Source organism: Berghia stephanieae, chromosome 3, assembly GCF_034508935.2.
Source record: "Berghia stephanieae isolate SIO BIC M18660-M18661 chromosome 3, UCSD_Bste_1.3, whole genome shotgun sequence".
In the NCBI taxonomy this organism is placed as follows: domain Eukaryota; kingdom Metazoa; phylum Mollusca; class Gastropoda; order Nudibranchia; family Aeolidiidae; genus Berghia; species Berghia stephanieae.
This window is the reverse complement of record NC_088362.1, coordinates 26,610,855-26,633,780: the sequence shown is the minus strand read 5'-3', so window position 1 is coordinate 26,633,780 and position 22,926 is coordinate 26,610,855. Positions and strand designations below refer to the sequence as shown.

General features: G+C 35.0%; 1 protein-coding gene across 25 annotated transcripts in view; it reads right to left on the bottom strand.

Annotated features, from left to right (window-relative positions):
* Positions 1-22,926, bottom strand: part of LOC144967440 (protein phosphatase 1 regulatory subunit 12B-like) — a 91,164-nt gene that overhangs the window by 40,792 nt on the left and 27,446 nt on the right. For 2 of the 25 annotated variants that reach the window (XM_078904690.1, XM_078904689.1), the window contains exons 7-16: positions 22,325-22,589; positions 21,646-21,683; positions 19,705-20,097; positions 15,919-16,014; positions 10,860-11,171; positions 8,666-8,784; positions 5,394-5,432; positions 2,842-3,162; positions 1,291-1,381; positions 411-794 (exon numbers count right to left, since the gene is read on the bottom strand). In XM_078904690.1, the coding sequence (XP_078760816.1) occupies positions 411-794; positions 1,291-1,381; positions 2,842-3,162; positions 5,394-5,432; positions 8,666-8,784; positions 10,860-11,171; positions 15,919-16,014; positions 19,705-20,097; positions 21,646-21,683; positions 22,325-22,589 (2,058 nt within the window). Of the gene's footprint in view, positions 1-410; positions 795-1,290; positions 1,382-2,841; positions 3,163-5,393; positions 5,433-8,665; positions 8,785-10,859; positions 11,172-15,918; positions 16,015-17,976; positions 18,046-19,704; positions 20,098-21,645; positions 21,684-22,324; positions 22,590-22,926 lie in introns of all 25 variants that reach the window. The other 23 variants (XM_078904694.1, XM_078904695.1, XM_078904692.1 and 20 more) reach the window with 17 other exon arrangements.

Sequence of the window (22,926 nt, the reverse complement as noted above, 5' to 3'; positions counted from 1 at the left end):
CAATAAATGTGCTACATGCGCTTTACAAGGGGTCCCTAGCCAACAGCAACGTTTAACATGAAGGACGAGGCATGACGTTTGTAAAGTGATATTATAATTTATTTTCAGAGACAACGCTTTTAATGGCCAGGTAATCATTGTACACCTGTGTATGATGGGAGAATGCGAGTAAAAAACCTTTTCCCGGGACTCAACTATTGTTCAAAGTGAATGAGTACAAATGAAAGATAATGTTTGTAAAACTTGCATAGTTATTGTATGCGACTGTTGTGTGTGTCTGTTTGGCTCGGTACGAGTGTGTTTAAGGTTTGACAAGTATATTGTTAAGCGCTTTGAGGCTTCGGCATTTAGAGCTATAAAAGAACACTTTATTATCATTAATATTAATGGACAACAACATTCATCCTTACATCATTTTTATCCGTCTCATCCAAAGCTGGCGCCATCCTCCGTCGGAACGAAGATGACGATAAGGAGGAAGAAGAAGAGGACCTGTCTTCCCGTCCTGTACCATCTACAACGGTTTGGGAAGACAATGGGGCTGATGTTGTCGATGTCGACGAGGACGAGGACGACGATGATATGCTGGAGGGGGTTGTGGAAGTGCTAAGGGTGGTGTTGGCTGATGATGAAGACGGAATACTTTTGAGGTCAAGGTCAGATGTTGTACCTGTACTACTGCTAGTTGTTGTTGCTGTTGAAGATAATTTTGAGTCTTTGGTATTTATATTTGCATCACTTGCATTAGTTTTCAGTTCTTGCTCTGCCCTCTCAATATCATCCAATGTCACACCCTGGAATAAAGTGTGAAAAAAATAAATATAGATAATATTCAAGAGAACATTAATAATAATAATAATAATAATAATAATAATAATAATAATAATAATAATAATAATAATAATAATAATAATAATAATAATAATAATAAAATAATAAGCAAAAACAAGAAGAAGAAGAAGAAGAAGAAGAAGAAGAAGAAGAAGAAGAAGAAGAAGAAGAAGAAGAAGAAGAAGAAGAAGAAGAAGAAGAAGAAGAAAGAAGAAGAAGAAGAAGAAGAAGAAGAAGAAGAAGAAGAAGAAGAAGAAGAAGAAGAAGAAGAAGAAGAAGAAGAAGAAGAAGAAGAAGAAGAAGAAGAAGAAGAAGAAGAACATTCTGAGGTCAAGTCTCCTGTTTATCTGGATTTTACATGCCTGTTCTATTTTTCTTTCTTTATTTCTTTTTTTTTTTTTTTAGAAACAGTTTAAATCGTTCAATAATAAAGAAAGTGCATGTTTGTTTCAGCCATACCTGAGTAGATCGCCTCGTCTGTCTGGCATGTTTAGCACGAGCCTTGCGTTGCGTTTCCGTTTCTTCATCTCTCTTCGGTGGTTCGTAGGATCTGATAAGGGTGAAAAAAAAAAACAAAAAAAAAAACAATCCATTTTAAAATGTGGCCTTCGGAGAAACACAAAAAAAACAACAACAAAAACTTCAAAATTTTAAGCATGTCCTGTTTGCTTTGAGGTTAAAGTCATTTGAAGGTCAGTAAAAGGAAAGATGATAGGATAGATCTAGAGACAAACTGAGTGTAAAAACACCCATAAAAACAGACCTGCCATAAGTAAAGACAAAGTCTGTTTTTAAAAATCCAAATTTGAATATTTATAAAAAAATATCGGTATCAGCCCAAAAATTTATAACTTATTTATACGAATCATTATTTTGCTTCAAGAGATAAATAACAATGTGAAATTGAATGTAAGCTTCAATTTAATGTACAAAACAGATGAAATGGATGTTTCAGGTTTCTCCTTTATCAACAAAGCAGGATGAATGAAACACTACAGTCGAATAAGATAATGTGGTAGTGGCGTTGTTAACAGTAGTATCAGTAGTAGTAGTAGTATCAGTACTAGTAGTAGTAGTAGTAGTAGTAGTAGTAGTAGTAGTAGTAGTAGTAGTAGTAGTAGTAGCAGCACCTGTAGTAAAGTGATCATCATTGTCTATTATTTTGGCATCATTTTTCTGGTCAGTTAACAAAAAATTACAGTCCCACCCAGACACAATGGGGATACGTACAATTGTTAATAATAGACAGATCTGCTTGCTAATAGAAAACCAGTTGTTGTTAAATTGTTTATAACTGATAGCAAAAAAGGGAAAAAATGGAACACTCCAAAGTCAAACACACAAGGACACTAATGGTAATGACTAATGGAAGCTTGGGGTGGGCGACAAACAAAATTTTTAATGAATGCACTAAATAATAAGGAGAAAGGGTTCAAATACATAAAAAAAAAAAAAAAAGAAAAAGAAAAGTAATAGAAAAAATAAAAACACACCAAATAAAAACTGATAAAAAAAAAAAAGAGCTCTCAAGAATTGTTAGCTTGTGTGTGTGTGTGTGTGGGGGGGGGGGGGGGGGGGGGGGGAGAGAGCTCTCAAGAATTGTTAGGAGGAGGAGGAAGAGGAGAAAAGAAAGAGAGAGAGAGAGAGAGAGAGAGAGAGAGAGAGAGAGAGAGAGAGAGAGAGAGAGAGAGAGAGAGAGAGAGAGAGAGGAAGAGAAGAGAGAGAGAGAGAGGGGGGAGAGTGGATTGGTAGGAGAGAGAGAGGGGGGAGGGAGGGAGAGAGAAAGAGAGAGTGTGTGTGTGTGAGTGGATGGGTGAGTGAGAGAGAGAGAGAGAGAGAGAGAGAGAGAGAGAGAGAGAGAGAGAGAGAGAGAAGGAGGGGGAGGGAGGGAGAATGAGAATGAGTAAACCAGAGTTATCTATTAAATTACCCTGCATGATCTCTGTCGGCCGGCACAATGTTTGGCAACCCTTACACTAAGGAGAGAAAAGAGCTGTCAAAAATACACACCTTCTGAATACTGAGTTGGTAGAGTTGGTGAGAGAGGAAGAGGTGGATGGGGTTGGGGAGCCAATAGCCGCAATGGAGGCACGGTCTCTGAGCCGACTGGATGTCGACGCTTCTCCCAAGTGACTCAGGCGGTCCTCGATCTTCTGGGTGGTGGACACCTCAGATGTCGCGGTAGTAGACGTTGTGGTGGAAGATGTACCAGATGTAGCAGCTGCGTTTGCCGCGTCTCGTCTGGTTTGGTAGTAGGGGATGTAGTTTCCGGAACGGCCTCCGTAATTACTTTTATATCCAATGTACGACTGTCCAAACGTGTAACTGTTTCTATAGTGGGTAATCAACAGGTGGGTGGGGGAGATAGAGGAGGAGGAGGAAACGGGTCAAAATGACAACATGCATTAGTGTCTATTTCAAAACAAAAATTTAACAAATACATGCAATGCACTCAAATAACTCAAAAAAAAGTCAACTAAAGAAGAGGGGAGGAAAAAAAAATCAAAAACAAACTAATAAATAAAAACTCACAAATTAATTATACTCAAATGTGACAATTTGCCTCAAATCAGTATTATTTCACGGTCAAACTTTTGGTAAAAATCAGGTTTTAGGTTAAATTAATTTGTTAAAATTTCAACTTTTAGTTTTTCACACTTTGAGATTGATGCGCATCCTCCTAAACTGCTATTCCTTTGTCAAATGGGATTTAAGTGAATAGTCTTTCAGTTAGCATAAGACCAGTTTCTGTAGCGCTAAAGGGGCAGTAAGAATTGCCTCGTGAGGCCAAATCATCAAGGTACCTTGTCATCCGCTCAAACACTTAGAACCTGTTAAGGTAGTGCTGTACTTCACTACACTGCAAAGATCACTAGATGTTACCACATATTTAGATGTTACCACCTGTGTAGGATTTATTGGTTTGTTTTTAGGTGTTAAACAGCACTTTCAACACTTCTTAGGTCATTAAATGCCTGATGTGTAGGATTTAATACACTTTAAAAGACGTCAATCTGCTCTCTATAATAAATTCTCATTTACACAGCAGATTATACCAAAGAAGTGAGTGGACAACCACACATTCACACCATAAGGTTTAGAAAGCATCACATTTGTAGGATTGTTCTTGGATAGTTTGTGTGTGCTGGCTTTTTGTTTGTTTGTCTTTTAAAATGATGACCTACTTTATGAAGTATGTACGTTATGGACAAATCATATTACTAGTTTTAACATGAGCAAAACATACAAATTAACAAATACATTATTTAAAAAACTATAAATTAGAAAGAAACTTTTCCAGATTGTTAATAAAAAGGAAAATGTTAAGTACAAATTTGAAATGAACCCCCCATCAAATGGACACAAGCTTTAACCAATGAGTAACTAATCATTCATTCAAAAAGTCCAAAAGATTGAATAAGTTAAATGAGAAGAAATGGAAACAAAATAAACGTTGATAATTATAGTTATCGAAAGACGTAATTCAAGAAATCAAAGAAGTTAAAACCCTGTCATGTTTTGTTTTTCTGAGTTCAGTGGGGAGAAAGCAAAAAGTCCTGAAGATCTTCAACTGAAGTATTGGATGAGTATATTTTACAAGGAGATGCTGATTTCACAACTAATATTCAAAAGCCAAACTTTTTTGATCCCTGATATCACTGTTTTGTTAAGCATCCATTTTTCAGAAAGATAACTCATTTTTGACCCAAAATGGTGTAAAGCTTCATATGTTGAAAAGGATTGATATTTTTTTATAACTCATCAATATATGAATACAGTATGTAGACACTACCTTTATCATTTTATAATAAGTAGGGGTCATTAGAGAGAAAGAGAGAGAGAGAGAGAGAGAGAGAGAGAAGGAGGAGAGAAGAGAGAGAGGAGGAGAGAGAGAGAGAGAAGAGAGAAGAGAGAGAGAGAGAGAGAGAGAGAGAGGAGAGAGAGAGGAGAGAGAAGAGAGAGAGAGAGATGAGAGAGAGAGAGAGAGAGAGAGAGAGAGAGAGAGAGAGAGAGAGAGAGAGATCAACAGCTTCTGTTGATAGGAAGATACTTTCAGAAGACTTAAGTACGAGTTTCATCCCTTGTTATGTTGAGGCAATGAATTTGCATCTTGTTTCAGTCCCATAATTAATCTAACAACCCACATATTTGAGACAAGTGTCCAAATATTGTGGCTCACTGTATGTGTATGATGTGTAGGTTTTGTTCACACAAAATAACCCAATGAGAGCTTACAATATTATTTACATGTGAGTTATCGCCATCAATGTTCGCTCTGTATTTGACATAATTAAGGGACAGACACAATTACAAATGCACACCTCAAACATCAAAGATACAGATGAAAAAGAGATTGTTTACATTTCAATAAAAGGGTTATTTCGTTATATAAAAATTTTAAAAATAAATAAAGACTAATGATAAAGTAAACAAATAAAAAAATTTAATTAATTAAACTGAAATAAATTGTTCAAAAAATAAACTTATTTTCAACCACCATCAAAGTGAAGAAAATAACGTAATTTGTTAATTGAGAATAGAAACAGTTGGACAAGTACTACCTTCTTGCAAAAATTGAACGGTGTTGAATCATAAACTCACTGAAATTGCAAAGTTATGGACGGTTGAGAATTTCCCCTAAAAATTGAAATACGCTATGCTATACTGCTTCGTGATCTTATAATGGGTTTTCCACAAGCAGAGACAGTAATTGTAAAATGTGACATCAAACCCTCACCCCACATCCATCTGCTATTGTGTAGTTCAACTTAAAAGTATTTTTTTTAAATTTTGTTTAATGAAACCCAAGTTAAATTATTAATATGACAACTGCCTTTTTCTTTTTTCTATTTATGCTTGTATGGCAGGTTTTGTTTTTTTACCAGGTCCATCAATACGAAAACGAATACTTTCTTTGAAAATCTAACCAAAACTTTCTGTTTAGGTCTGTTGAAGACCAGTTTTGTTATCAATCAAATTAACTCACTTAATCCTAGAGATTTTTTCTACTTTTCAAAATTGGAAAATTGGAAAAAATGTATTAAAAATGAGCATGTGCATAGATAGTTTTATTCAACTACCATTAACATGTAAAAACTAAAAACATTAACTACGCCTATAATTTGTCTGAGAAAAATGTAATAAATAGGCATGGGGTAAAGGTAATCCGGGTAAACTACGGATATAGTCGGTGTTAGGGTTGAGTGAGTTAAAGTTAAAAGTGAAAAAGTCTGTATGAAACATGTATGTATGAAAATCGGCCTGCCTTTTCAGTACAGGGGCAGACCTCCCCTGTCAAGGCAGGTTGATTTTTTGGGGATGGTTTTTTTCCTTGTATTTTTTCTCTGCTTTGTCTGGCAGTTTCATACACACTTTTTCATCGATCTCTTATACCAGTGTCTGCTCCCTAACTTTCCACTTCACTTATCAATCCCCCTCCAAAATCAAACACAACTGCAATTCTAAAAACTTCAACAGCAATCTAAATTTTTAAAAAATATTTTTTTAAATCATGAGAAAACCTGATTTTGAGTCCACTGATAAAACCATTTTTCTTTCTTTTCTTTTTTTTGGTCATAGAAAAAGTCAGTGACTTCCAACCACTATATTATCAAATAACTTGGATAGGAGTAAACCATGTCCTTTTCCTTTGAACTTGGAAATGAATGTGAGCTAAATATAGGAAACAATTCATTGAACCAAATCAACAATTAGATACGTCGGTAAGGGTGAATGTAAGTTATGAAAAAAAATAATAAAATAAAATAATAATAATAATAATAATAATAATAATAATAATAATAATAATAATAATAATAATAATAATAATAATAATAATAATAAAATAATAATAATAAATAAATAATAATAAAAACGGGACAAATAATAAAAAATTATTCTCTCCCCCCCTCCCCCCCCCCCCCCCCCCCCCCCCCCCCCCCCCCCCCCCCTAACACATTAAATTATAAAAAGCAAAATCTACTCCTAAAAACAATAAATTTGGTAATTTCATTTAGGCAATCAAGGATTAAAATTGAGACTGGGGGTTGTTTACTTGAAAATCTATAAATAACTAAGGTCGACTGTAATCAAGCTGGTGTTTGGATTGCTGTGGCCACACACGAGCCATTATTACGATACCTGATGACCCACAAAACCACAAGACCAATGAATTTTGCTTATGCTTTATCTGGCAACAACTATGAAAACAAACAGAAAACAGTCGTAACTGTTCAAGGCTCTTATTTCCATGGAAGAAGAAAAAAAAATATTTGACTTAACACTGTGAAAGACACCAGGACAACTGCTCAGTGAGGAAAATAAAATATTGCAATGTTAATAACCATTTCAGAAAAGTGAGTAAATTTCAAGTGCGGCAAAAGATGAACATTTTCGTACGGTGAAAAAAAATATAAAAAAATAGAGCTTTTATATTGCGCAATATCCACTAAACATGTTCAAAGCGCTTTACAAGGGGTCCCTGGCTAACAGCAACATGTAGGAAGAGACATACAGACAATTTGATTGAAACAAAAACCACATAGCCTGTATAGATTTTGGCAAGCAAAAACAACTGTCATGCAAGCCAACATCTTATTCAGATTGGATTCACTTTCAATCTTTTATCCTCAACATTTGTAAGAGTCAAAGAGATTAGCCGTGATGAGAGACAACCCACTGGTCACAATACACAGTTGTCAATCCCTAACAAAGGATATAGCTCAGGCTCCCAGCCCCCTCGACCCCCTATTCAATTGTCACTGATGACCTCACAAACCCATACTAAAGCCCTGCCCTCTTTTATCTCTAATAGGATGGTGACACACTACTGTAGCATTAAGCCCCGTCCACTCTCAATTATTCAACCTGTCATGATTTCACCTATGATAAATTTTAATCATAAGATTTTGTTTTGACTTTTTAAAATTTACCACTTTTTGAGGTCAAAAATTTGTTGCGATTAACCAAAGCTTGTTTCAATTAACCAGTGACTTTTATATGGATTTAATTCCGTTTCTTGGTATTGTTGCGATTAACTGAGTTGCGATTATCAGGAGTGGACTGTACTAGGCAGGTCTGATTTAGAGACTCAAGACAAAAAAATATTTTTTATTGTTTACCATCTCCTCATCCTAATTGTATTTTTTTTTTAACTGCAAAAGAAATACATCTTAGAGATGCAAAACTCCTGAAAAAAACAGCAAATTATAGATAACACTGTATGATTATGATCAAAGAGAATAAGAACAATCCTTTGCTCACGCTTGGAAACAATCAAAGTTTTACATCCAGGACCTATTTCCATAACAAACAACTAGTCCGTATAACACAGAGAATAACTCGTAAACAATAACTATTATTTCACTTTCCCCTTATTAAGCACGTCACTTCATTATGTAGAAATGAAAAAGGTATGAGCAGCTGATATAAATAAGGGGATTTGTTCTTTACGCAATCGAAGAGATTACGTGTTAAAATTGTAAAACTCTGATCTACACACAAATATAAAATATGACAGGTTTCTTATTCTGTATCAAACGGCGAAAACTCTAATTGAAAATTCCTCTATGAAATTGTTAAAAAAAACTGCTCCAGACTTTAAGGGATATCAATTTATTTGAATCTTTGGTTGAGTGGGTCAAAAGGCATGAGAAGCGTGTTATTAGGCAAAGAAAAGCATGCACATACTTCACTTAACCAGACTTAAAGATTTTGAATTTTGAATGACAATGAAAACAAGGAACAACAACAACAACAACACCAATGATAACAGTGATAAAAACAAATTCAATGATGACAAATTCAACACACGACATGTTGGAGAAAGACCCACCTCTCAGGTTTGCTATCGGAGTCCGTGGAGGTGGTTGAGGAGGTGGAAGTAGTGGCGGTTGTGGAGATAGAGGAACCAGTACTGGCGAAAGGACGTCTGGCCGAGAGGCGTTCTTGTAACTGTGGGATGAATAGACATTGTAAATCCCTCAAAAATTCAAAGCAGTATTTAATCATAGATGCACGAACATGCATGAAATCAACATTTAAACAGATGTATGTATATTATGGGCAAACGAATTCATACATTGGATATAAGTTACAGTGCTACCAATTTACTAATAATATATATGTTACAGTGAATGACATAATCAGTCGGATGGTGAAAAGGTTTGAACTCAGATAATGCAAAGTTTAGTTAGAAGGTCAATTTTGATCAAAAATGCGTTCTTGTCATAAGTGATTAAATCAGCCCTTTTTGTACATCTTCGGGAAATATCAAAGCTTAATTTCACTTCTAAATATTTTTTACAGATAGTCAAGTTGAAAAAGTATGAAATTTGAGAAAAGTTGCTGTATACCTTTCCCATACATCTGACCATAACTTTACTTCAAATAAAGATTTAAAATGCTCTGGTGAGCTGGTGAGCATATTCTTTCAGAAAATGCAAAAAAATGCAAATCCAAAATTTTCACCTTTCGAGTGATTGTGTCATGCACTGACACATATAGTATATTGTAATAAACCTACAACAGAAGCAATTTTCGGATAAAAATATATTTTTCATAAACAAACAAAAACAGAAAAAAACTTGATAACTTATACCAGATATCCTAAAAACAAAAGCTTTAAATTACATATTGTTGTTGAACATATAAATAGTTTACTCGGCAAAATAGAGACAATTGAGATCAAAGTAGTTTGGGCCAATACATTTGAAAATATCAGAATCAGATGTGTTATAAATCATAACATGGTCAACGATAGCTGCTCATTTAAATGAAATTCCAATGAGACAAGTTATAAGTTTTATATATGTAGATTTAATGAGAATTTTATTTCTTCTAAATACAACCCCAAACTAGTCCAAATTTCAAATTTAATTAAGACAGATTTAGAGATTTTCATATTATCTTTTTTCTTTAAATTCCATAAAAGGACAATTGAAATCATTTGTGCAAGAATAGCCCGAGTAAAAAAAATAAGAAGAAAAAAATCTCAAAATGAAAAACAAGATGCAGAGAGGTGTTAGAAAATTCTTGTTTGAAATCAAATGAAAATCTAAGGGTAAGTCAATTACTAGTGAGACAACCACTGGGTTTCATTCATTCCAACCCTACCATCTGCCAGTGATGTGTCACCTTAAATGTTGTCACAACTAGCTATGGCACACACACAAAAATTCTACGTGTTCTGTGGCATTATGGGAATCAAAAATCCTAATTTTAGAGGCAGAGGGGGAGGGGGGAGGGGGAACGTATCTTGTGGTGTAATCTGGGAACATGCTCCTTAAATACGTGTTTGTAAAAGTATTGCACAAAGCATTCTGTATATCTTTGAACTCTCTAAGAGTCTCTAAAAGACAAACGACTAGAGAAATCTAATTGACATGCCAAAATGGGATAAGAATAATTCTATTTTAGTGATAAATGTGCAAACAGCAGTTCTTCTCACCTTAACACAGCGATCACCTTAAGGGATGTTTGGACAAGATAGAAGTGCATTGATGATTGAAGCATACTGTTCAAAGTAATAAAAACAAAAATGAGTATAACAGCTTCAAAAAAAAGAAGAAAATACCAAACACGGAGCATTTTGGGCTCAAAACAACTTCTTCAGCAAACAACAAAAAACAATAAAGACATAAATACATTACTAGATTCCAGATAAACGACAGAGATAATTTGTAGGTCTTCTGCTCTGTAGAAAAATCTTGGAAAGTCTACAGAGCAGAAGAATTACAAATTTACAAATTATCTCTGTCCTCTATCTGGAATTTAGTAATGTATTTATATCTTTATTGTTTTTTGTTGTAGGCTGAGGAACAGTTTTGAGTCTGAAACGTTTCGTGTTTGGTAATTTTGTTCTTTTTTGAAGCTGTTATATTCGTTTTTGTTTTTTACTTTTTACAGTACACTGCTTCTAGCAGCCCAGTATCACTTTGTAGCATACTGTTGGACAAATTGACTATTTAGTGAATTGGTGTGATGTAAGATAAAAAGGAGTTTTACTTGACGGTGGTGCTACAACTCACAGAATCGAGTCTGGCGTCCAGCGCCAGTCGAGGACTTGAAGCTGAACGGGGTAAGGCATTATCTTCCCCTTCTGACAACATACGTTCGTGTACCATAGATGTACTTCCCGTCTTCCTCAGGCCGTGCCGCCATGATGGCACGGACAAGTCATTACTGCTGGTAGCACTTGGTTCTGTGGCTCGTGATGACGATGATGATGAGGATGAAGATGAAGATGATGTTGGTGTGGTGGTTGATGATAATGATGTAGTATTGGATGATGATGACCGATGTCGGCTTGAAGACAGGTATGATAAGGGAGTGCTGTTGTCCTGTTATTTTATTTCATTAATTTTTTTTTCAGGTTGGGGGATTGGGGGGGAAGGAAAAAAGAAAGAAGGAACAAACAAAAATGAGAAATTAAAAACGCAAGACCAAACAATGGCAAACAAAAGTAAACATAACTAAAAACGTAAACAAAACTGCCTGTTAAAAATTTCTAAACAAAAGACATGTCATGACTAGACAAGATGCCATGCTTACTCAGGGTTGTCAATTCATCAAGCAAAAATTCACTGAACTTTTACACAACCCCCTTACTGAGAGCTGGACTCCAGTAAAAACACATTGCATACTGACTTTTTTCACTTTAGCAGGTGATGAAAAAATATACTGAGGGTTTATAAAATAGTGAATTCCGTAAATATAATTGGCAACCTTGATTACTGTATTCCACATTCACATGTCTAATTATGGTTTATGTTTTACTCTTTAAAATGCAAAGAGCGGTCAGACAGGATAAGTGTTGAATGATGCATTGAAGAGCACTGATCTCATTCATTGATATCAAAACATTGGAAATAGCTATTGTGTTGCTGATCAAAATTCATGCAAGGCCATTAATCTATTAATACTTGGTTTAAACAGGTAGGTCTGTCTCAATCTTAAAATCCATTCTTTGAAATCTTCAGTGGGAAGTACCCATTCAAAAAAAAACAAAAAAACAAAACAAAACCCAATGTATACCTTAAAATAATTGATTACAACAAAGTTTCGTATCAAATATTGTACCTTAAGTCAGCTTTAAAAGCTGTAGCACTCCAAAGTCATACTCAACATCCTTATCAAAATATAAATCCTTTTTTTTTAATCATGAATTTAACAGGACCCAATTTCAAAAGAAAATGTTTAAAAAATTAAATAATAATTAACATGACATTTTTTTTCTCCCTTTAGAAATATTTAGATAAAAAAGATCTTAGTTACATATTGAGAGGTAAAAATAAGGAATTATAAACATTTTTAATCTGAATTATTTGATTGACATTTCGGTGGCCAACCCAAGATAGAAAAAGTACTTAAAGTACATAATGAATGTAACACGGTTATTTCAAATAACAATGCACCTAGAATTCTGATAAGGGGCAAGATGGTAATTTGTCAAATTAAGCATCGTAACTACTCTTTCTTTACCCGACGAGTTCTTCAAATTAAATTTTTTTAAAGTTGACAGGTCTAATAACATAATAAGAATTTATACGAATGTGATGGTAAAGATTTGACATAACGTCTTTCATTACATTTCCACTTCAGAATACCATTTTGTATTACGAGTACTGTCGGGCAAACGTATATCATGTCTGTCTGTACTGAAAGCAGGCCTGATAACAACTTTTAAGATGTGTGGTAAAAAGTGAGGACATTAGATATGCTCATTTCAACACGATGCAATATTAAGTGCGTTCAGATTCAATAAATAAATAAGAAAGATAGGAAATCCTCTATTTGGGACGAACAGGCACAAATATTATAATTGGGACACGCAGACACAAAGATTATAATTGGAGCACGCAGACACAAAGATTATAATTGGGACACGGAGACATAAAGATTATTCAGTTTTCAAGAAGAGCTTTCTGCAATTGTGTATCAATTTAAACACGTTTTAAGAGTGATTCAATTTAAAAGCACCCAAAATCAATCTGAAAATTGGCATTATTCACTTTATAATGATATTTTCAATCTCTCTTTGTTAAAAGATATAACTGTGATCATGAGATGGTTGACCTAGAATTGCCAGTAAGTCTTCCCTCCCCTTTGACAAATACTATTCTTTTAATAAATATTCACTGCAGACAGCTTCAGTTGAATTTACATTTTCAAGTCTTAATTTGAAAAGCTTCAAGATTTATGATTAAAAAAGAACACATATACAACCCAGTAACGTTTGTATTCTCCATATTTGGAAACAATACATAATAATCAGATTATCTCATTATGGAGGAAAACATGGTAATGGTAAAAATAAAACCAATTCATAAATACTTATTTTGAGCTTGCTTAACATTGAGATAACAATCAAAGATTGAGTATTAAACCTAAGAGAGTAACAAGTTCCAACATGACAAATGAGTATCACTCAAATATATAAAGATTTTTAAAAAGTATGCTAAAAATAAATAAAAGTAGATGATGATAGCAACTAAAAAACAACAGGAAATACATACACGCACACAAACACAATAAAATGATGGCAAGCTGTTTGGGTCAAATTCACGCAGTGTCAAATGCATGCATAATATAGATCAATGTTGACAAATATGCAAGAAGAGGTGTGATCGGAGGTGTGGTAGTGGTAGTGGTGGTTGTGGTAGTGGAGGAAGGAAAGAGGTTTGGGGAGGGGGAAAGATTGGTAAGGGACGATGTTTGGGTTAAGGTTAAAGGTCATTTCATGGTGTCAAGAACCCTGCACGTTTATACAATGGAATGGAAAATCAGTTAGAAAGGAAAAACTGAAAATGATCAGGGGCACAAGGCATGGAAAGAAAAAGAAAAAGTTGATGTCTTCTTTTCTTTTCTTTTTTTAAAAAATAAATTTAAAATCAGGAATCGGGATGTGGTGTGCAAAATCTGCAAGCAGTTTTAAAATCTGCAAGCAGTTTTTTTTATGATGTGTAATAATACGATATATTTGAGATTTCCTAAGATCTTAAAATCATCATGGATCAACTAGACAGATGCAAGTATGCCTGAATCATTACATTGGCTTTACTTAATCGCTTTGCCATTACTAGTGTAGAACTATTATTAGATCACCCATATTCTTCACATTAGTTCAATCTCTTTAAAAAATCATTGTCAATATGCGTCTAAGTTGGAAAAAGACTATATAAGAACAATTTTTCTTTAAATCTAGGATGTAGATAAAGGCATATCATTACACCCCACAATATGGTGTGTAGGAAGGAATAGAAAATTTAAGTTTCAACAGAAAGTAAAATCAAAGTAAAGAGGAATCAGAGCCTTGATACATACTTCAGTTTGTAAAACTTGGGAGTCAAGATTTAACTTTTTGACATAGGAAGAACAACCTAAACGCTTCCACTTCTAACTTCAAAGGTGTGAACAGTGTCAAGCCACGAGTGAGAGAAAATGTTACGCACACGTAGGGATTGAAAAAAAGAGTGAAAGTGGGCTAAATAGTTCTTTGCAAAGGAATTTGACTAAAAATTCATCAATGACAATTAACTGCCCTTGATCAAATACAATTCTTAACGTTTTATTATTATTATTATTATTATTATTATTATTATTATTATCATTGTTATTTTACTATTATTATAATTATTATCATAATTATGAAATTATAATTATTATAATTATTATTATTATTATAATTAGCATTATTATTATCATTATCTTCACCACTGCCATCAGTATCAGATAGCACCGTCATAATTTGATCAATAATGATAAGACAAGCAATAGATTGGATGTGCTGATGTTTATGATTAAGGGTTGATGAGAGATTCGTGCAAAATTAAACGCTGACCTGAAAAAGACAAGTCAGGTTATAAATAAAAGAGTGAGACTTTGCATGCTTCCTAATTCCACACTCTGCTGCTACACAAGCCTAACACATCATTATTATTGTTGTCAACTAATAACTATAACCGGGAACAATCATAAATTCAACACGTGTCTTTTATATCCGAAATATCTAAGATCCAATAAAATGTTTTAAACTGTCAACAACTCGATATGATACTATTGATTATGACCAAAACAATTTCCTCTCTATGGTCTATAAAGTCAACTTTAAAATGATATAAACGAATGGAACTTATTTTTAACTTGAAATGTTAACATAGATCCATCCATATGTAGATAGAATAAAACCACTTTCAATGAGTTTATCAATGCTAGCTAGTTCAAATATCTGAATTTGATCAAATTGGAGATATAAAATAATCTGCACTTTCAGATTTCATCATTAAAGGCGTCGGATCTAATCTTTAATAAAGTATTTTTTAAAACCACAACCACGTACTCATTATAAAAATCAGGAAGTAATTTACAGATTTTAAAATCAAAGAAGGGATTTAAAATGGTCAAGTTTCAGAAAGAAAATAGTAAAGCGCATGTACAGGAAATATGGAGACGTGTCTTGCATTGCCAATGATAGATATACAAACTGGAGCAATTTGGATGCAATAAATGGGCACATATGCTAATCATCTGTTTTTTCATTCAACAGTCAATATCAATTTCAACTTTTATGTTATTTCCATAATTCAGGGAAGCCTCGGAATGCAATGAACCCCCACTGATACAAAATAAAATCATATCTAAGTGTCAGGCAAAATTTTTCAGCTTTAATGAAATTTTGTCTTAGAGGGCGAATGAAAATCATAAATTTAAGAAAGAAAATATGAGAGGTCACCTGGTGAGGCATCTAGAGAAATGCTGCTCAGTAACAATTTAGAAAAGTAAATGCAAAACAAATGCCCTTTGGCATACCAGAAGTCACTAAAAGACGATGAATGTTTCTGAATAACATCTGAATAGGGAATATCTATGAATGTTTCTGAATAGTGAATATCTATGAATGTTTCTGAATAGTGAATATCTATGAATGTTTCTGAATAGTGAATATCTATGAATGTTTCTGAATAGTGAATATCTATGAATGTTTCTGAATAGTGAATATCTATCAAGCAGAAATTCCTTTCTCTCAGAACGTTTTTTATAACTGCTTTCACCTAGAATCCCTACTACCTGCCCTGGCAAATAACTCACCTTATCGGTGGGCAACTTGGCAGGAACACTAATAGACCGAGACACTAGGTCCCTGCCACTTCCTCCCAATCCTGGGAGGGTCAATCTGGTCTGGTCCTTTATAAGGGAGAGGGACGAGGGGGAGTTGAGGGAGATGGAGGAGGTATAGAGGTGGGGGGTGGGGGTAAAAGGGTGGGGAGGAGAACAACCAAGAGAGGAGAGAGAGAGAGAGACAGATGGTGAGCCAAGCAAGGCAGCAAGTGTTTTAATACAAAAGTAATTATCATATTTTAAATATGGTCAATATTTGGATGGCAGTGATGCTGTTCACATGATTAAATCAAGTGGAATTTTTTTTTTCTTAAATTGTCATTGTGGTGCAAAAAAAAAAAAGGTACATATAAAATATAACAACATTGGTTTCAAAATCAGCTATAAATGTTAGTCTGCAAATAAAAGTCAGCATCGTCAAAGCTTAGCCACTGAAAATTGAACATCAAACAATAAATAAATACAGTTCAAGCAAACAATACAACAATGAAAAAAAAAAACTTTTTTTCCTCACAAAATAGTTTTGGGGTTAACTTTTTTCTTTTCTTTTTATTTAAAGAATGCATAGCAAAACAAACAAGCAACCAAACAAACAAAAATAAAAAGGGAATAGAGTGCGGCAGACTAGATTGATCGTGGTGTGAGTCAAGCCAGAGGAATTGTGCTTTGGGGGCCTGACAGTGAGAATAGCTATGGAGTGCCAACCGTGTTTGGGAGCCTGACAGTGAGAATAGCTATGGAATGCCAACCGTGTTTGGGAGCCTGACAGTGAGAATAGCTATAGAATGCCAACCGTGTTTGGGAGCCTGACAGTGAGAATAGCTATGGAATACCAATTGTGTTTGGGAGCCTGACAGTGAGAATAGCTATGGAATACCAATTGTGTTTGGGAGCCTGACAGTGAGAATAGCTATGGAATGCCAACTGTGTTTGAAAATGGCGGATGATGAATATTAATCTAGCTGAATGGGAATCAAGATGAGATGTCGTTAAATTGAAGACAGTTCTAAAAGATTTAGCCATGTGAAGGCGACCATGATAGAAGGTTGCATGCAACATGGGGGGGGGTAAAAACTCAATGAATTTTCCATGATTAGAGTGGATGAAAACACCATCAGATGCTTTGGCATCATCAGAGATTTATCAAAACCTATTTACTCGTGGTTTTCATGCTTTGGCGTCATCAGGGATTTATCAAAACCTATTTACTCATGGTTTTCATGCTTTGGCGTCATCAGGGATTTATCAAAACCTATTTACTCGTGGTTTTCATGCTTTGGCGCATCAGGGATTTATCAAACCTATTTACTCGTGGTTTTAGGGTTTATACAGCACAGACAACCACATCAGGGCCACTTAAAATGTTATGGAGCAAGAGATTATCTGCTTTACCAACCAAAAAAAAAAAAAAGAAAGTGAGACAAGGGGGATGAGTTATAACATGAAACTGAAGTTCTTCCCAAGAGCAATCTATATTATGTCAAATAAAAAGGCCACTTTCAATTCTCATCCCGGGGAGGGATTTTTAAAAAAAACTATAATACTAGCATATCAATAACTTACAGTGAGACAATGTAGAGAATGAATACTAAACATCCATGCAGGACCTGGACAAAACCAAGTGGACTAGTTATAAAGTCATTGGAAACATATGAAAGGGACAGCAGATATTGGGGGAGAGAGAGGAAACAGCATAGTTGGACCTATGTGAAATCCTTTGGTCCACAAGATGGGGGCATTCCCCCAGCCCTCAGGGGATTCTCAACCCACCAAATTAAAAGCTTTGTTTAGATATTGTAATATGATATCTAAACAAATGACATATATACAATGGAAAGACGGCTAATAGACAGTCAAAGAGAAAAGATTATTGAGCATATTATATACAGCATCAGGGTGAAAAAATGCCAATAATAATAATAATAATAATAAAGCAAGGGCGCAGAATGCAAGCAGGAATAAAAGGAGAGACGAGGAGGAGAGATGATGGGGGTGAGGAGAGTGGGAAGGAAGGCTTCGGGTTCCTACTATTGTTTTAGAGAAGTGCTGGAAAATGTGAGCTTGCTCTAGCACACGCGTTCTCCGTCTTGGAGGAGGCTGAAACAAGAAAAATCAGGGCACATCTCATTGTGTGTTTGTGTGGATGGGTGAAGTTAAAAAAAAAAAAACAAAAAAAAAAACCAAGTGATAGCCTCAACATAAAGACATTAAACAAAATCTGTTTAGGGTTGGACAGGGCAATAACTGAAGCCATGCAATGGGGTGATAGGAGGGCATATATTCTACTAGTCAATAACTCTGATGTAGAATTATTATGTTTCTAAATGATTAACATGCTATGGAAAAATATCATTCTAAAAAAGATCTCATCACTGGGAGTAAAACAAAAAAAAGATATTTGCAACAATGTTAAAATATGAAACCCCACTGACACATTAAAGCAACAAAAAGCTCCCATCACCAATACTTGTACACCCGTAACCAAGCACTGCACAAGACACAGACCTGCCACTCACCAATAAATCTGTCTCTAAAGTAAAATTCAATATTTCAAGAATATGAACCCCATTGCCCATAGATAAGTTAATGATTATTTATAATAATATTATTATTTGTAAAAAACTGCACTGAAATTATTTATTTCATGATTTTTAAAAACCAATGTACAGTAGTTACTTGTAAATTGGTCACACACCTACATCTTAATTTAATTTTTTTAAACTACCAATATTTCTCACCCATTCTGTTTTGGTTTTTTATAAATCCATTTGGGCCAAATTTGGATAAAAAAAACTAATCTGCAGATTCCCAATTCATTGGTAAAAATGGCAGCTCTGATCATATAGCTATAAAGATTATATTAGTAACAATAATTAGTACCAATATGGCAACAAGGATACTGTCAAGTCTGTATAGTTTCTAGAAATAAGTTTTTATCTCTAAAAATTGAATTTATTTTCATTTCGAATCTTGTTCACGCTCTCAAACTTTAAATTCAGTTTAATAGCAAAACAAATTGATATTGCTCAATTCAAATTGGCTACAGAAAGATGATGAAGTCAAATTTAGAATTCTGAGAAAGAAAATTATGTTAAGAGTCAGAAATGTATCAATGGGATAAAGATCTGAAGTGTGTATGACAGGTGTATGAATCTCCAGACAAAGCAAGACAGAAAAAAAAATCAGTCGACCCTCGACTGGGGCTCGAACCTCAGACTTTTTGATTACCGGTCAGACGTGCTACCATTTATGGTTTTAATTCTTCTATTTTTCTTTCTTGCTTTGTCTGGCACCTTTCATATACACTTGTTCAGATCTTTATCTTTTACTGGTGCCTGATCCTTAATTTCTTTAATTTGATATTATCAATTGGAAATTTATAGGTCAGAGAAATAATTTATTTAATCCATTGATTAGAAGCTTGATTTTAATCGGACAAACTTGACAATTCGTTGTAGAAAAGGCGCTCATAAAATAAAAGACAAAACTCTAAGCATTAAAAAAAGCAGTCAAACAATGATGCAGTAACAATGACATTTTCTTTGAATCTAAAACAAAAAGACACAATACAAAACAGAAAACATGAAATATCTAGTCGATGATAAGCACACTGTTCCACTATTTCTTTGTATTTCTAAACCACAAATCATTCAAGGTAAATCAAACTCGAATCCAAAATCAAATAAAAACTACGGTTTGAATGAAGACCAACCAAACCATGAGGTCCACACCGTCAACATACAACTGTCTACTTACATTAGACGACGACGTCGGTTGGGTGTCATTGGACGTACTAGTACTAGAAAGTCGGTCTAGAGTCGAAAGGCTGTTGCTGTCCACTGGTTTGGAAACGTCAGTGGTAGTCGTAGTGATGGGAGAAGTGGTGGTGGTGGTAGGGGTAGGATTGGTGGTCGGGGTGGTAATCGTCTTACTATCCTCCAATATAACGGATGAGGAAGGTGTGGTGGAGATGATAGTAGTGGTGGTGGTGGTGGAGGGGGTTGGCTTTGGTAGAGTAGTTGTGATTGTGGTAGAAGGTTTATCGGCCTCTGCCACCTCATCTATTTTTGGCATGTTGCTGTCTTGTCTTCGTGTCTCCACCCCAGAGCTGGCAGGTCGTGTCCAAGACGACAGTGGTTGGGAAGGCAGCTTGATTGGTATGAGGGGTTGGAGAGGTCAGTTACTAGAAGATGATGCTATTTCTAACAGCAAATTTTTATCAACACACATACACAAACTCTTTTTTTATTCTTAGGAGACCAAGTGGAAATAATTTGGAAGTCAAGTGTATATTTGTGCAACGAACTATAAACCCATCCCTCAAATCTTTTTTTTTGACATGATATAAAATGCAGCGTTGTATTTCTTTGATAAGACATGTCATCCCTTTCCCTCGATCCTCTCATTTTCACACCTGAAGAGTCCACATTACACTCTAACATGCTTACTATAATGATTGGCCTGCGATTTTAATGTGATAATACATGTTTCTATTATGATTTTTACTCGTCTGTAAAACTAGAGTAAAATCCACATGACCCCACAGTCCCCATGTTGATAACTTTTAAGTCATAAAGTTGACTTGGACCCTGCATGGCATTCAATGAAGTTCAACTGACACTGATGGTGTCCCTTGACGAAAAATCCAAACATCCATTATATAAAGTCGGTGTATACAAACACTTAATGGGACAAGACTAGGATTACATGATAGAGAAAATGAAGCAAAAGATATTAGCGCTTATTTGATAAATGTCAAGATCTTAAATTATAAAAACCTGGAAGAAGAATAAAATCTAGCTATACTACTTGAATTTATTAAAAACTAATAATAAAAAGAATCCAAGGTTGAGAACTCTATAAGCAAATAGAGCATCTCAAGTAGGATAAGGAATTCATCTGAAAAACAACATTACAAAATACCCAAATATTTTAGTAATGACTGTCCTACCCAAATGAATTTGGGTGAACCCAATCCCAGAGCTGTTAGAACTACAAGCATGCTAATCTACACAGAGAGCAGACAAAGTCTATTGACCCTGAAAGGACATTCCCAGTCCAAAAGATTTGCACCGCTCTCCGCAAAGTCAATCTAGCGGCTATATGAGGCAATGATTCAGACTAGGTTCCAAGTCCTGACACAAATGATAAAGCACACTCATACATGTGTATATATGTATATATATATATATATATTTCTGTAAGTTCAAAAGCCTGAGACACTAAATTAAACAAGTCAGTTTTAAAATATATTTTATTTCAACTCTGCACATGTTCCAGGTCAGTCAGAAGACATATCTCAGATTCAAAGAGAATCAGTAGGTAGAACTTGTCAAACGATTGAGTTGTGTACAGAGTTAATGCAATTTTCTTCTTTCACACAATGATTGTCTATAATGTGGCAGGCTTCGAACTTCGACATGAATATGCCTCAAATTAGCCTCTTTATCTACTTAATAAAAAAATAACCCAAAATGTAAAAAAAAAACACAACAAAAAAAAAAGGAACAATAGGTCATGGATGTTGATGTGATGTTATGACATGTTATAATTTTCAAAAGACCCCAAATAGAGACATTCCATATGTCTTCATCCAACAATCCAAGACCTTGGCTGGAACAAGGAAAACATTTTTTTAAAGGACCAGTTTCCCAAGATTAGTAACTCTTCCAATTGTAGAGAATGCGAATGGCCTACCTGCTGGGACACTTGTTTGTTCTTTTCATTCTTACGTTCTGTAAAAGAAGAGTGGGATAAAGGCAAAAGTCAAATTATTTTCAGAGACAGGAGAACGGGGCAAAGGCAAAAGTCAAATTATTCTCAGAGGCAAGAGAATGGGGCAAAGGCAAAAGTCAGAGACAGGAGAACAGGATAAAGGCAAAAGTAAAATTATTTTCATAGACAAGAGAATGGGGCAAAGGCAAAAGTCAGAGACAGGAGAACGGGGCAACGGCAAAAGTCAAATTATTTTCAGAGACAGGAAAACGGGGTTAAGGCAAAAGTCAAATTATTTTCAGAGACAGGAAAACGGGGTTAAGGCAAAAGTCAAATTATTTTCAGAGACAAGAAAATGGGGTAAAGGCAAAAGTCAGAGACAGAGGTATGGGGCAAAGTCAAAAGTTAGATTAATTTCAGGCTTGTATCCCATGAATTGAATTTAGTCGCTGTCAAATAAACTAGAAGTTATTGCAACTGGGCCTGTTATATCTGGTGGAAAGTAATTTGCAGTAGACCAGCATCCTATCCAAAGAGTAGCAAGCAATTGGTATTGTCCTTTCCACACAATAGAAACCAGGACTAATTCCGGCCCCAATGGTCTAATGGCTCTGAAGGACTACTTTTTTTCTTCTGTCATCTGTACAGCACAACTACCTACCCGTTTCGGACTCTTCCCCAATCGTTGTGGTAGTGGTATTGGTGTCTGTGCTTGTGGATGAAGACAAGTCTATACTATTGATGAGATCTCCGGTGTTCTCCTTGATAGGATTGTATGCTGCCATTGCTGCCCTCTCCTCATCCAGATTACGTTGTATCACATTTTGCTTCTGGTCTACACTCATCCTGGTGACAGAGCTCCGCCTGGTCCTGCCATGACTCGATGAGATGATGATATCACTATTTACATCTTGTTTGTCTCGCATCTGGTCAGGGGGGGGAAAAAGGGAGAGAAAAAAAAAACATAACAAAAATAAACAAAAAAACTAAACACAAGATAAAAGAACATTTAAAAAAAAAAAAATTTTCAATTAGCAAAGCAAGAATTTGAAAAATAGCAAAATTTCTGGTGATTTTCATAAAGGAGGGGTCCCGATAGCTCAGTTGGTAGAGCACTCGCCTCACAAACAAAGGAACCGCGATCGATCCCGAGTGCAGTCGAGATTTTTTTCTGAACCCCCTGTCTGACCAGGAGTAATTGATTAGCTGGGTCTGCTGGATTTGGCGGAAGTAATTTACAATAGACCAGTGTCCCATCCAACG